At 44.2% G+C, this 11,883-nt stretch overlaps 3 protein-coding genes across 3 annotated transcripts; all 3 read right to left on the bottom strand.

Annotated features, from left to right (window-relative positions):
• Positions 1 to 2,901: 2,901 nt before the first annotated feature.
• Positions 2,902 to 5,379, bottom strand: LOC306934916 (RNA polymerase II subunit A C-terminal domain phosphatase-like; the record flags this gene model as incomplete). The annotated part of the gene is made up of 1 exon (XM_079517739.1): positions 2,902 to 5,379. Exon 1 carries the CDS (start codon positions 5,299 to 5,301, stop codon positions 2,902 to 2,904), a length of 2,400 nt encoding a protein of 799 aa, XP_079373865.1. The 5' UTR covers positions 5,302 to 5,379.
• A 2,360-nt stretch (positions 5,380 to 7,739) lies between these two features.
• LOC306934915 (diphosphomevalonate decarboxylase-like) lies at positions 7,740 to 9,043 on the bottom strand (the record flags this gene model as incomplete). The annotated part of the gene is made up of 1 exon (XM_079517738.1): positions 7,740 to 9,043. Exon 1 carries the CDS (start codon positions 8,961 to 8,963, stop codon positions 7,740 to 7,742), a length of 1,224 nt encoding a protein of 407 aa, XP_079373864.1. The 5' UTR covers positions 8,964 to 9,043.
• A 1,248-nt stretch (positions 9,044 to 10,291) lies between these two features.
• On the bottom strand, positions 10,292 to 11,575 carry LOC306934913 (alanyl-tRNA editing protein Aarsd1-like; the record flags this gene model as incomplete). The annotated part of the gene is made up of 1 exon (XM_079517723.1): positions 10,292 to 11,575. The coding sequence occupies one exon, from the start codon at positions 11,573 to 11,575 to the stop codon at positions 10,292 to 10,294; it is 1,284 nt and encodes a 427-aa protein (XP_079373849.1).
• Positions 11,576 to 11,883: the final 308 nt, after the last annotated feature.

The following is an 11,883-nucleotide window of genomic DNA, read 5'->3' as shown; positions in this document are numbered from 1 at the left end:
TGTCGATGCATATATTGATCCTGAGAGTTGAGGATACAAAATAAATCAAATGTAACCATATGGGCTGTAAAGCTTCGTTCACACCAAGGAAGCTGAACTAAGAAGCTGCTTCGTATTCTTATTTCAATGTAATCTCTATGCAAACCAGCTTTTTATTTTTGAAGCTGCTTCTAGAAGCTCAAAAATAAAAAGTGTGCTTTTTTCCCAGCCTTTTCTCCTCTGAATGAAGCTTTAGGGTCCCGTTGATTACATTTGTACATTCTCACAGGATACATGAACAATGATGATCTTAGTCAGTACGGCTACCAAGCAACTAGTCCAAACAGATATAAACCAATTCATCTTCCTCTCACTGTTTCTTCTGTCTGACTTGGTTGTTTACGGCCTTGTGAACTGCAACTGCAGCATCACAGCTCAATGTATGATTCATCATGTAATTCACTGTTGAATTCAAGAGTGCAGCAATCCATTTTAGGTTTGTTTGTTTACAGCTTTGCTGTTTACTTTGTGCAGCTTTGCATAGTTTTATAGAATCTTGCATACTTCTACTTCTTTTTTTCTGTCAAATCCGAATTGTATTGACTCCTTATTATTTCATCTCATGCTTTAACTTAATTAATTTTTTATATTGCATGTCATAAAATAAAGATTATTTGCTACTATGTTTATAGGATTACTTTTTTTTTTTTTTAATCTTGGAAGAAACACCTTAGAATCAATTAGGTAGAGGTTTTGGTTGTGTAACTTTTGGTTGTGTAACTCACAAAGGTGAGTGAGGTATGAACATATTTGCCCTGATATTAAATTCAAAGATCACACCCATGTGAAGTAAGGGGTGCTAATATATTAAAGTCTAACTCATGTTGATTAGGTAATGTAATGGTGATGTAAAACAAACAGTGACAAAACAAACATTAAATTCTCTTTATTACTTGCGCAAGCAAGTAAACATTGAACTAAAAACAAACATTAAACCTGTATATAGGAGGGGCTAGCGCCCCTCAAAAATATGCATTGCTCCTCATGGACCTACTATATAATTGCAACCTACTACCAACTTTTAGCACATAAACAAATGCAAACAAAGCTTCTGCCAACATACAGTATAACATCACAAAACCTGGTTCTGATTTTGTTTTTTGTACATCAACTTGCTGTTGGTTTGACTCACAAATCTGCATCCAAATCCACGGACACAGTTCAGTTTTTCCTAACAATATAATGTATTATTTTACAAAAATGGGTTTTGTGATGTTAGTAGTGAAAAACAATATGTCATCTCCAATGTATGAAGTTCAGTAGCCTAAATAAAGATAAACCCACCTGGAATATTCTCCCTCTCCAAGCTACAGTTCTGTAGTTCTAGTTTCCAGCCAAGGTTCCCAATACTCCGGTTTGTCTCACTCTACTATGTGTGTCCATGATGTTTTTCTGTGACATGCTGTCCAAGCAAGGGCTGTTTGTGTCTGAGGGAATGAGTCCTCGCAGCCTCCAAAGTCATTCTGTGTCATGTCACATGCTGACACACACACACACACACACACACACACACACACACACACACACACACACACACACACACACACACACACACACTCACACACACACACACACTCTATGCTTTCTCTTGGCCTATTGGAATTATTTCAGCACATTTCAGACTCTCCCCATCATAATGAATGCAATAAACTGTTCGTTATTCTCCCCTCCCCTCTGAGTGCTCAACGTGAGGATTAGTCATCATGAGACGTTCCTCACAGCACAACTCTGATGCCACTATAAACTCCACATGAACACCATTCTTTTCAATTCTATTGTTACTGTATGTTTTCTTGTATTTTCTTAATTTTCTTAATATTCTTTTCTGCTCTCATGCTCTGCATTTTATCATGTTAAAGGACAAAACGTGCACACTGCACACAACCAAAAATGTTTTAAAAAAATACATGCATTTTAATTATGTATTTCAAATAGGCCTACTGTTTTGTATTTTGTCGCTTGTATTTGGCTGGGATAGAAAATGAGATGTAATTTGTATCAATATACTTTCAGATCTTGTATTTTCTGTATTTAAATACATAGCATACACCATACATGTGTCTCATTTTATTCTCAAAATGACACATTTTAAACTTTTACACAGGTTTATACTGTGGAATAAATACATAGCCTAAATATGACTTGCTTACCCACCCACTTCATATCACCTTGCCTCAACTAGTGAATGAAGCCTTGCGGAAATGTCTTTATGCATTACAGATGGTTTACTTTTGAAATAACTACATTACTGCATAATCTATACATGGTCAGACAAGCCTAATATCCTGGTACAGTGACAGCCATTGGGAGAAAGAAAGAGAAAATGTGACTGTATACTGTATGTGTATGCAATACTGGTGTCAGTATCCTGGTGTCAGAATTTCGACCTTGCTGCTAAAGATGTGGCCTAATGCCTTGAAGTGAAAGAAGGGAATCATACTGTAGCTACAAAATACTTCTCATTTAGATTGGCCCACCAGTTCTGAAATTGTTAAATGAAATGTTTCGTAACTTTAACCTTTAATCATGTATTTTGTACTTTGGATAATTTATTTGACTGAGCCTTCCTGTTATTTGACTTTACTCTAACACTTCCTGTAACTGTAATTGAGAGCTTGCTCAAAAAATAATTTCACCTACTCTTGACACCTGTAATTGTGTGATGTCACAATTAAGCTGATTCTGAACATGCAAATCAGTGAGGTTACTCACTAATTCCCAGCACTGTTGAGTGTACAATAAAAAAAAGCTTCACAATGGATAAAAGAGCAAGTTAACATGTGCATAAAACACAAAATAAAAATAAAAAAATATAACAAAACAACTGCAATGAACCAAAGCAATTACATGTTGACACATTCATCATGGACTTTGCACAAATGAGTCGTTAAGCTCCGCCTCCACGGCAGCAGCCATCTCATCCGTTTCCGAACAGCTGCCTTCCTCCTCTTCGTTGGAGTCCTTAGATGACTCGTCCTCAGAGTAGTCCACCTTCTTTTCTTTTGCTTCGCCATGCTTTCGTTTGTGTCCCCTCTGTACACTACCTGTCGGCCTGTCCTCGCTCGCCTGCATAGGGACCTCCTCGCCGCCCGGTGCCTGCAGAACGGGTCCTCGTCTTGCACTCTGTGCGGTGCCCTGGTGCTGCTGCTCTTCATTCTCCTTTTCATCCCTCACTTTTGTCTTCCATGGGCCCTGACTCTCGCCGTCGCTGCTCTCCTCGCCGAGGATGTCGTCCACCTCTCTATCCATACTGTCTAGATCGTCTTTGCAGAGTGTGTAGAGGGGCATGATCGCCGATGTGATGGGTTGCTGTTTACTGCGCACGGGTCCTGGCTGCTTGCAATCTTGGCCTGGCACTGCTATCTCTTCCTGTTGATCCCTTTTTTGAGTTCCCCTGAGAGAAGGTTGCTTTCTACAACCATGGAGTGAGACAGACCCTGACAGCTGGGGGAAAGACGGAGGCCGTGAGGCCTGTGGACCCCTTCGGATCAGCTTAGTTCCTCTGTATTTGTCTGTATTTGATGTCAACACAGCACAAGTTAAATATGCTGGGCTGTTTCTCTGTGGCATCTTGTAGTCCTCCTTTAGGGAATACAGCTGCTCCTCTACCTTTTCCCAGCGTTCCATACAGCTCCACAGCCAATCAGGATTGACCACATGGAGGTGCTTGCAGCCTTGTGCCTGACGGACCTTCTCAGTGCCAGCTCTTGCAGCGATGAGATGCGTTGTTCCTCCTGGCTCTTTGGAGTCGAGTACCAGATTATTACCAATCTTGGCCCCCAGTGCCTTGGCGTGGTAGCACTCCCGTGTCTGTTCCATTGGGTAGTTGGTGGGGTACAGGCCACTAAAAACAATTGTTGTTCCCTTGAGTGTTTCTTTTCTTAGCTGTGGCACAATCTTGCGGATGTCGGGCATCGTGCCAGACTCCTTCTCAAGGTAGGCCTCGTAGTGGCGGTAGTACTCCTTATGGATCCTCACCAGCACTTCCTCTAGATAGATGAGGTACTCGTCCCGGTCATTGTCACTGTCGTCCATGTTGTTGGCCTCGTCCAGGTTGCTGGTGTTGAGGCGCTGCGCAGAGGAGTTTTCCCAATCCTGGGACGCCACTGTCACTGGCGTTATGCTGCTCTCATCTTCCTTTCTATCTGAACCCATGCTCACCTGTGTTTCTCTCGACACCATCCCAGATTCAGTCATTGGCCCTCTAGTCTGGGCCTGCTCGCCCCCCTCATCAATTCCTGGGGCATGTGTCTGTTCATTCACTGAGCAATCCTCTCTCCTGCCATTATTGTGGTCCTTCCCCTTTTTCCAGAGACCGGTATTCTGCTCCTCCGCTGTGCCATCTGCAGGGCCGCTTGGCACATCAATAGCTTTCCTTGCCATCTGAGCTTCTCGTGTCCCCACCGGAGCATTGATGTCACCTGTGCCCTGGAAGTATATGTATTTCTTCACAGTTATGAGGTTTGGTGCAAACTTCCACACGTCCTCTCGGTCGTCAATTATACAGACCATTGAATCCCCGCAAGGGAAAAGGTTCCTAAGATTCCCCGTCTTGGAGAAAGGATCGATGCACTCATCTCTGGATAGGATCCGATTGGAGAAGAGCTTCTTTTCAGGATCCAGAAAACCCGAAATGGTGTGTGCATAAAGGTGGCTTCCAAATGTGAACACGTGCAGCTCATAGAGTTTGGCGATTTTCTCCAGGAATTCCTTGCAGTGCGGGCGAAGCCGCGTGTGGAGCTTGGGCTCTCCTCGCCCAACCTGGAAGTGGAGAATCCCCTTATTGGACATGTGCTGACAGTGCTGGTCAGTGGTGTGGATGAGTGTCTGGTCCAGATCTACCATTAAGACCAGTTTTTTGTTCCTGTGCAGTCTCCGTTGGTCATCCCTGCCAAGCTGCTCCGCTTGCTCCGAGCTGATCATCAACTCGGGGACACTGTGCACCATGGAGATTTCTGCCGTGGAGATAGGTGCTTGCCGTCTCCCATTTCTGCTCTCGAGCTGGGTCAGGTCCTGGCCACATTCAGCACACAAACCCTTCATTACTGTTGGGTGGTTGCATTCATCTATTCTGACAATGACACTCCCAGCCGATATGACTTGTCCGTGTTGACAGCAGAGCTCCCTCACCACTCCAGCACGGTCCGACTTCACCTTCTTCTCCGACGGCAGACAGTTTAAATGATCCGTAGCCTTAGCGGCGGCCCGAGCCTCCCTCTCTACCGGTGATATGGGGATGCAGAGCGCCAAAACTGAGTCCATGTTTACCAGAGACCCAGGTTTCACCTTCCACTCCACCAGGCGCAGAGGGGGAGCTGAGGTCGGTGAGCAAACGTCTGCCACCTGCTGCACCACTATGGCGGTGTCAGGGACCTGGCCCTCCTTCACAGCACCGCTTGTCCCACCCGAACCAGAGTCTGCGGCATCCTCCATCAGGTTCTATGTACTGCAATTATATCTTCTGAATATCCTTAACCATTAACTTGAAATGAAACATTTAAATAAAACAAAATGTATGTGAAACCTATATGCCTACATGTCGTGAGGAATAACAAGAAACGTGCTGTTGGTTGTGGAGAGTAATCAATGCTTATATACCGCTGACTGTTCTTGACATCATTCACAAGTTGACTTGCCTCTCCTTATGGTGCCTACATTGTAGTAAGAGTCATCCCTCTCGGTAGTAGGCGTTCACTCCAGACCTGGTGACGACACTGGGGACACACTTGCTTGGGGTGGAGGAAGTTAAGTAGTGACGAGTAAACAGCTGCTGCTGTTGGCAGTGAGGCTCGGCTGGCTGGCTGTTGGTCAAAAACAAAATCTCTTTTCGACTGATGTCACAGTTAGTTCCAACCTCATATTGTGTTTGGCTGAGAGAGGCATTGCCAATGTCTCCAAATATAGAAATATACAGCTTGTTTAGCTTACCTGTATCCTAATAACGGTTTCTCAAACACAAAATGCTGACTTGCTCATGGTCCCATTAGCTCATATTGTGTAAATTCAATTAAATTGTAAACACAACATGACATCAATAACACCTAGAAAATATAAAAAACTAAACAAAGGAAGACATGCACCCTTTTATAGGCATTCAACAGGCACAATTTGGCATAAATGCAGCATGCAGATCACTTTGCAATACATCAAACTCATCATCACATGGGAATGTTGAGTGTAAAATACTGTGATTATTGTATCACACTAGTGTCAGCAAAGACATGTTTTCTGACATTCTGATGCTCTAAACACACACACACACACACACACACACACACACACACACACACACACACACACACACACACACACACACACACACACCTGCTTGGATGACATTTATCTTATAAAAATCACACCCGTGTGAAGTGAGGGGCGCTCTTATATCATACATCATCTCATTCTGGCCAATCAGAATTTGCGTCCTCACCTTCGTCTTCAATGTCTCAAACTCAAAGCTGGCCATTCATTGTCAATGGCATTTGAAGTTTGTGTTGGGACAAATGCTCAAAGCTGGCCATTCATTTATCAATGGCAAACACTCAAAGCTGGCCATTCATTATCAATGGCATTTAATGTTTGTTAGGACAATGTTTGTGTTTACACAAACCCACAAAGCTGGACATAGGCAGAAATGTGTCACTTCACAGAAATGTGTAGCCATCAGAAGACTGTTGTGGGATGATCCTTTCATCACCTACCCACGAACATTGGAGGGTGAGACTAATCCTTACCTAAAGAGAAATGTGTCATTTAAAGGTATAGTACAGTATATGAAAGCTGAGCAGTTGGCAGGTTAGATATAGAGAGATGACAAAGGCCAGTCAATAATTTCCCCAATGTTGAAACCCCTCAAACCCAGTTAACTCTACCAGGGCAGTGTTGCAGCTGAAGGATACCTTCGCCACAAACTGTGTTTTAATTCTGAAGCTGTTTTGTGACTCCATCTTTTTGAGTGGTGTAAACCACTCCTACGACTGGCTTTGTTAGTTTACGTGTCTGTCTGTCTGTCTGTCTGTCTGTCTGTCTGTCTGTACCAAAAAAATCACACCAGTGTGAACTGAGTGGTGTAAGGTTTTATATAGCATGATCAGCTCTGATCTGACGTAATGAAATCACACCCGGATGTGATTTCACAACTGGCTTTTTTTGTGCAGAAAAAATGAGCATGGTTGCTACGGTCATCCAGTTCACCCGGGTGTGATTTAATTACGTCAGAAATTATTTTGAACATAGCAACCATGCTCATTTTTTCTGCACACAAAAGCCAGTTGTAGGAGTGGTTTACACCACTCAAAAATGAGAATGGTTGCTATGGTCATCCAGTTCACACGGGTGTGATTTCATTACGTCAGACATTACGTCAGACCACAGCTGATCAGTCTATATAAGACCTTACACCACTAAGTTCACATGGGTGTGATTTTTTTTGATTATATTACTATATTCATACTATATTCAGAAATAGTGTAGATTTTCATCTTACACAAACATTAAATTCCCATTGACAATGAATGGAGAATTTACGTCATGTAGACGAGCAAATCGGCTATTATTGTCCTACACAAAGATTAAATTCCCATTGACAATGAATGGATGATGTGTGATGATAAGAGCGCCCCTCACTTCACACGAGTGAAGTGAGTGACGAATATGTACAAGAACGGTTGAAAGTTAGAAACCTGTCCCCTGTGTACCTGTCACCCCGAATCTGAATCTGACTCATTCTTAGGAAACCCATCGGGTCCAAGCAAATGCTGGCTGGGGTCCTCCAAAACACAAGGTCCTGGCCCAGCCTTGGTGCTAATAATGTAGCTGATTCCCTTTGCCATGGACTCTAAACCAATAGCCTGCTTCAACTCTTCAGAAAGGACTGCATGGTCAACCGGAAGACCCTTTAAAAACTGTCCTCCATTGATCTCCGGGGGAAAGAAATGCCGGACCACCTGGATGAACTCGGCAACATGCTTCTGTAGAGTGTAGATCACGGCGTTTGGCCCCGCATCGAAAGTATAGGCAAGCCTTATCTCCCCATGGTGTTGGTTATACTGGTGCACCAACCTGATGACTTGATGAGAAACGCTGTTGAGGTAAAATATGGGTGGGTAGGTGTCCAGGCAGATGGCGTGAAACTGGTTACTGTCTTTCATGGTCAGTGCAGCAAATGTGGCAAAGTCCTTCCCGTGCACCGCTTCAATCATCTCCTCCATTCTGTCTGGAACAACAGAATCCATCCGGTGCTTAAGGAGATGGCTTGTTTCTACGCTAGTTTTCATGCCAGAGGCGCTGCTCACAGGCTTCCGCTCAGCACTGACCACAAGCACAAGGACTCTGAGCTCGGGCCAGTGGCTTTCTGGCTCCACCTGCTGGGCTATACTGTCCTCGCCATCCTTTTTGCATCCCATGATCCACTGGACAAATCCCCCATGCATACTCCTACAGGCACTGCCCGAGCCTTGCCTTGCAATCGCAGACAATTCCCCTTCTACCCCAAACACCCGAGCCAGTGTATACACTAGACAGGCGAAGCCAGCTGCAGAGGACGCAAGTCCTGCGGCTGTGGGGAAGTTGTTGACAGAGCAGATGTGGACTTTATGAGACAAGCCGATCCCATCCACAGCAGATTCCCCTTCGCTGCATCTCTTCCTCGCTAGTCGACGAATCTCTCTCAGACAAGACTGCAGTCTGGGATGGCTTATGTGCTCCTCTTTACCGTTGAGCCATATGCGGTCCTCCTGAAATGATCGGCTGGTAGCAACTGTCGTGGTTGTTTTCAGCTGGTCTTGATGGAGTGTAACACTCAAAGAGGAGTTGACGGGCAGGATCAAGTCCTCATTTCTCTTCCCCCAGTATTTGATAACAGCTATATTAACAGGTGCAGTGCATGTCAACCTGTGTGGCATGTTGACATTGTCCTCAGACATCCTGGTCTATATTGCCTTTTCTGTGTATGTCTGGCTGTGTGTCTGACTCAATTGTATGCCCAAATGTGGACAGGACTGACATCACAGTACTGATGTCATAAATGCCTGACGTCATGGGCATCCAAATACTCTGATAACAAGTTAGTATCCAAATTAAAGATGTCCGTTTGTCTGTCTTTTAACCAGGCTACAACAATCTTTGACATCGCTTTTGTAACATCAAGAGCAGAGCAGATCATATAATTCATTCATTGCGAGATCCAAAGGTCATTTGACGAATGAATCTGAGCTTCAGTTCTTGACCGATTCCCATGACAGCACAGAACTGTAAAACAAATAATTATGAAAACAATAAGGGGTCTTCTTCCCTTCAGGCTTGACCCCTAATAAGGAAGGGAAAGGAACAGTGGTCCGTATGGGTGCCGGTTGTTCCACATGGACCTACAAGCAATGACAAAGAACATAGTTCAATAGCAGATATAGCACACAGCACGTAAATATATAAACAGAATATAATGCACTATACCATCTACAAAATGTCACAGGTACGATAATAGGCAAACCAATAAAAGGATCACCTTACCAGCTAGCTCTTGAAGTTTAAAACATGATACGGCTCTCAATGGTTTCACACAGGCAAACTCCCTTTTCAATGGTTACATACGGTGGTTCAATGGTTACATACGATCAGAACAAGACCCCTGTGTCCACTGTACTGTGCTCTATGCTGTATTGTAGTGTACTGTACTGTATTTTGATTATTTTTTGAAAACATCTTCGAGAAATGACGATGTTTTCGATGTGTACACTGCATAATTTTATAGAGGTATATAAAGAGCACAAAGTACGTTTCTGAACGTACCAAGTATCACGAGACTGTCCAACTTTTCTTGTCTGGCAGCCTCCCACGAAAGCATCCATGAAAGCATTCAAACAAACACACAGATGTTTGGGCTGTACGCAGTCGTAAAGAAATCATTGTCCACAAGTTGAACTCCTTTTTGTTTGCATTTACTTCTCCATAAAGTGCATTTTACATTACAAACAGCTTAGGTATGGCATTCTCATGGTTGGCCTGATAAAAGCTGTATATCCACCCAGGTGCATAACCATTCCCAATCACCCCAGCCTTGATATGCTCTCTCTAGTCAACTAGGCCCGGGGAGGTGTGCCCTTGGTGTCAGATAATAAATCAATTAATAATCAATTCAATTAAATTATCTAAATAACAATTTAAAAACTAATAAAGCGAAATAACAACAGAAATCATAATCAGAACATACACAGTTAAATGGCTTCTACACTCCGGTCCAAAAGGTCCATTTTAGTTATATTTGTACACTCCCAGAGTGCACTGTCAGTGCAGGGTTTATTCCTCCTTGAACTGATGTGTGATGGTTGCAGCACTGCTGTAGCAGGACCTCCACCTCCGCTCTCCGTGCCAGGCTGTTGGCTTTGCCTTGGAAGCGCCCATTCTTCCCTGCACCCTTTCCTTGGAGTATCTCAAGCAGCCGTGGTCCCATCATGGTCACTGGTCCACTGGGCCCGGCAAGCAGAAACAGTCCAGGACCCTTCTCCTCTCCAACGGTCAGGAACACCATGGTTTCCTCTGTGCCTATTTCATTGGCAATGATGTTCATGAACTCGTTATTGCCTTCATTTCTGTGCAAGCTGAAAAAGTTTCCTCTCTGTGGGTTTCTCTTGAAGTTCTGTGCAACGAGGACAGCCATGTCTCGCAGGATGCTCAGGTTACTCTTCTGTAGCAGCTTAACAGACTTCTGGAGCTTGTCTACTGCCTCTAGATGTTCATCAGGCCTAGATTTCAACAGAGATACAAGCGATCGTTCTCTGCTGTAGCTTTTCTCAGCATACTTCAGAACCCTGTTCCCTGCCAGGAAGATCAAGTTGGTTTTATTCCTTTTCCCTTTCTCTGCCCCAAGTAGCTTTATTACCTGCAAGTGACTGAGATTAGACACATGGGTTCCGCAGCACATGCTAGCATCAACACCCTCTATATCAATGATGCGAATTGGACCTGCAACATCATCTGGCAGACCTCTACTCCTCATCTTTTCCACAGCAGGCTCATCCATAGACAGAAGCCGCACAGCGACAGCAACCTGGTCTCTGATCTTCTCATTGACGGCTTCCTGCAAGGTCTGGAGCTGGGCAGGCTTCATGCACGGAGTATCCAGCTCTATGGAGCTTCTCTGACGCCCCAGCTCCCAGGATGAGGTCTTGTATCCAAACATGCTGTCTGCCAATGCAGTGATCAGGTGTTGGCCCGAGTGCTGCTGCATGTGGTCAAACCTCCTGTCCCAGTCCACCTTCAGCTGCACCTCCTGACCCTCCTCCAGAGCTGAGCACAGAAAATGAACGGCCTCTGTCCCCTGCCTCGTCACCCTCAGCACCGGCACGTCTCCAATCAACCCATGGTCGTCTGGTTGGCCACCTCCCTCAGGATACAAGATGGTGTCTTGAAGTTTGATATTAAAACCCTTTAGGGTTTCTGTCTTTCCATTGACTTCTCGCTTCAGCTCACTAGGGCAGCAGGACACAACCGAGGTAACAAACTCCTTCATATAGCAATCCTGCTGACATTGGAAAGACATGTTTAAATATATGAAGACAGCAGTCGCACAACTGCTTTAAAGTTGAATCATTGAAAAGTAGTCTCCTACAGTACTGTATGTATCTAATTATCTAATTGTAGTGTGGTTGCAATAGACTTTCTTCCGGATAAACTTTATGAAATCATGTGACATGTAGTGGTGTCATGTGGGTCAATACATCATCATCATCATACTGCACTTAGCGAGCTGCTCGAGGATAAAACGGAACCACAATTGCAATTCCCCAGAATTGCAACTTTCTAGTTATTATTGAGGGGCCCCTCCTATGTCCCGCAATGCACGGTGGG

Source organism: Electrona antarctica (genome assembly GCF_951216825.1).
Source record: "Electrona antarctica genome assembly, chromosome: 13".
In the NCBI taxonomy this organism is placed as follows: domain Eukaryota; kingdom Metazoa; phylum Chordata; class Actinopteri; order Myctophiformes; family Myctophidae; genus Electrona; species Electrona antarctica.
Note: the sequence above shows the minus strand (reverse complement) of the source record. Positions and strands in the feature narration are given on the sequence as shown.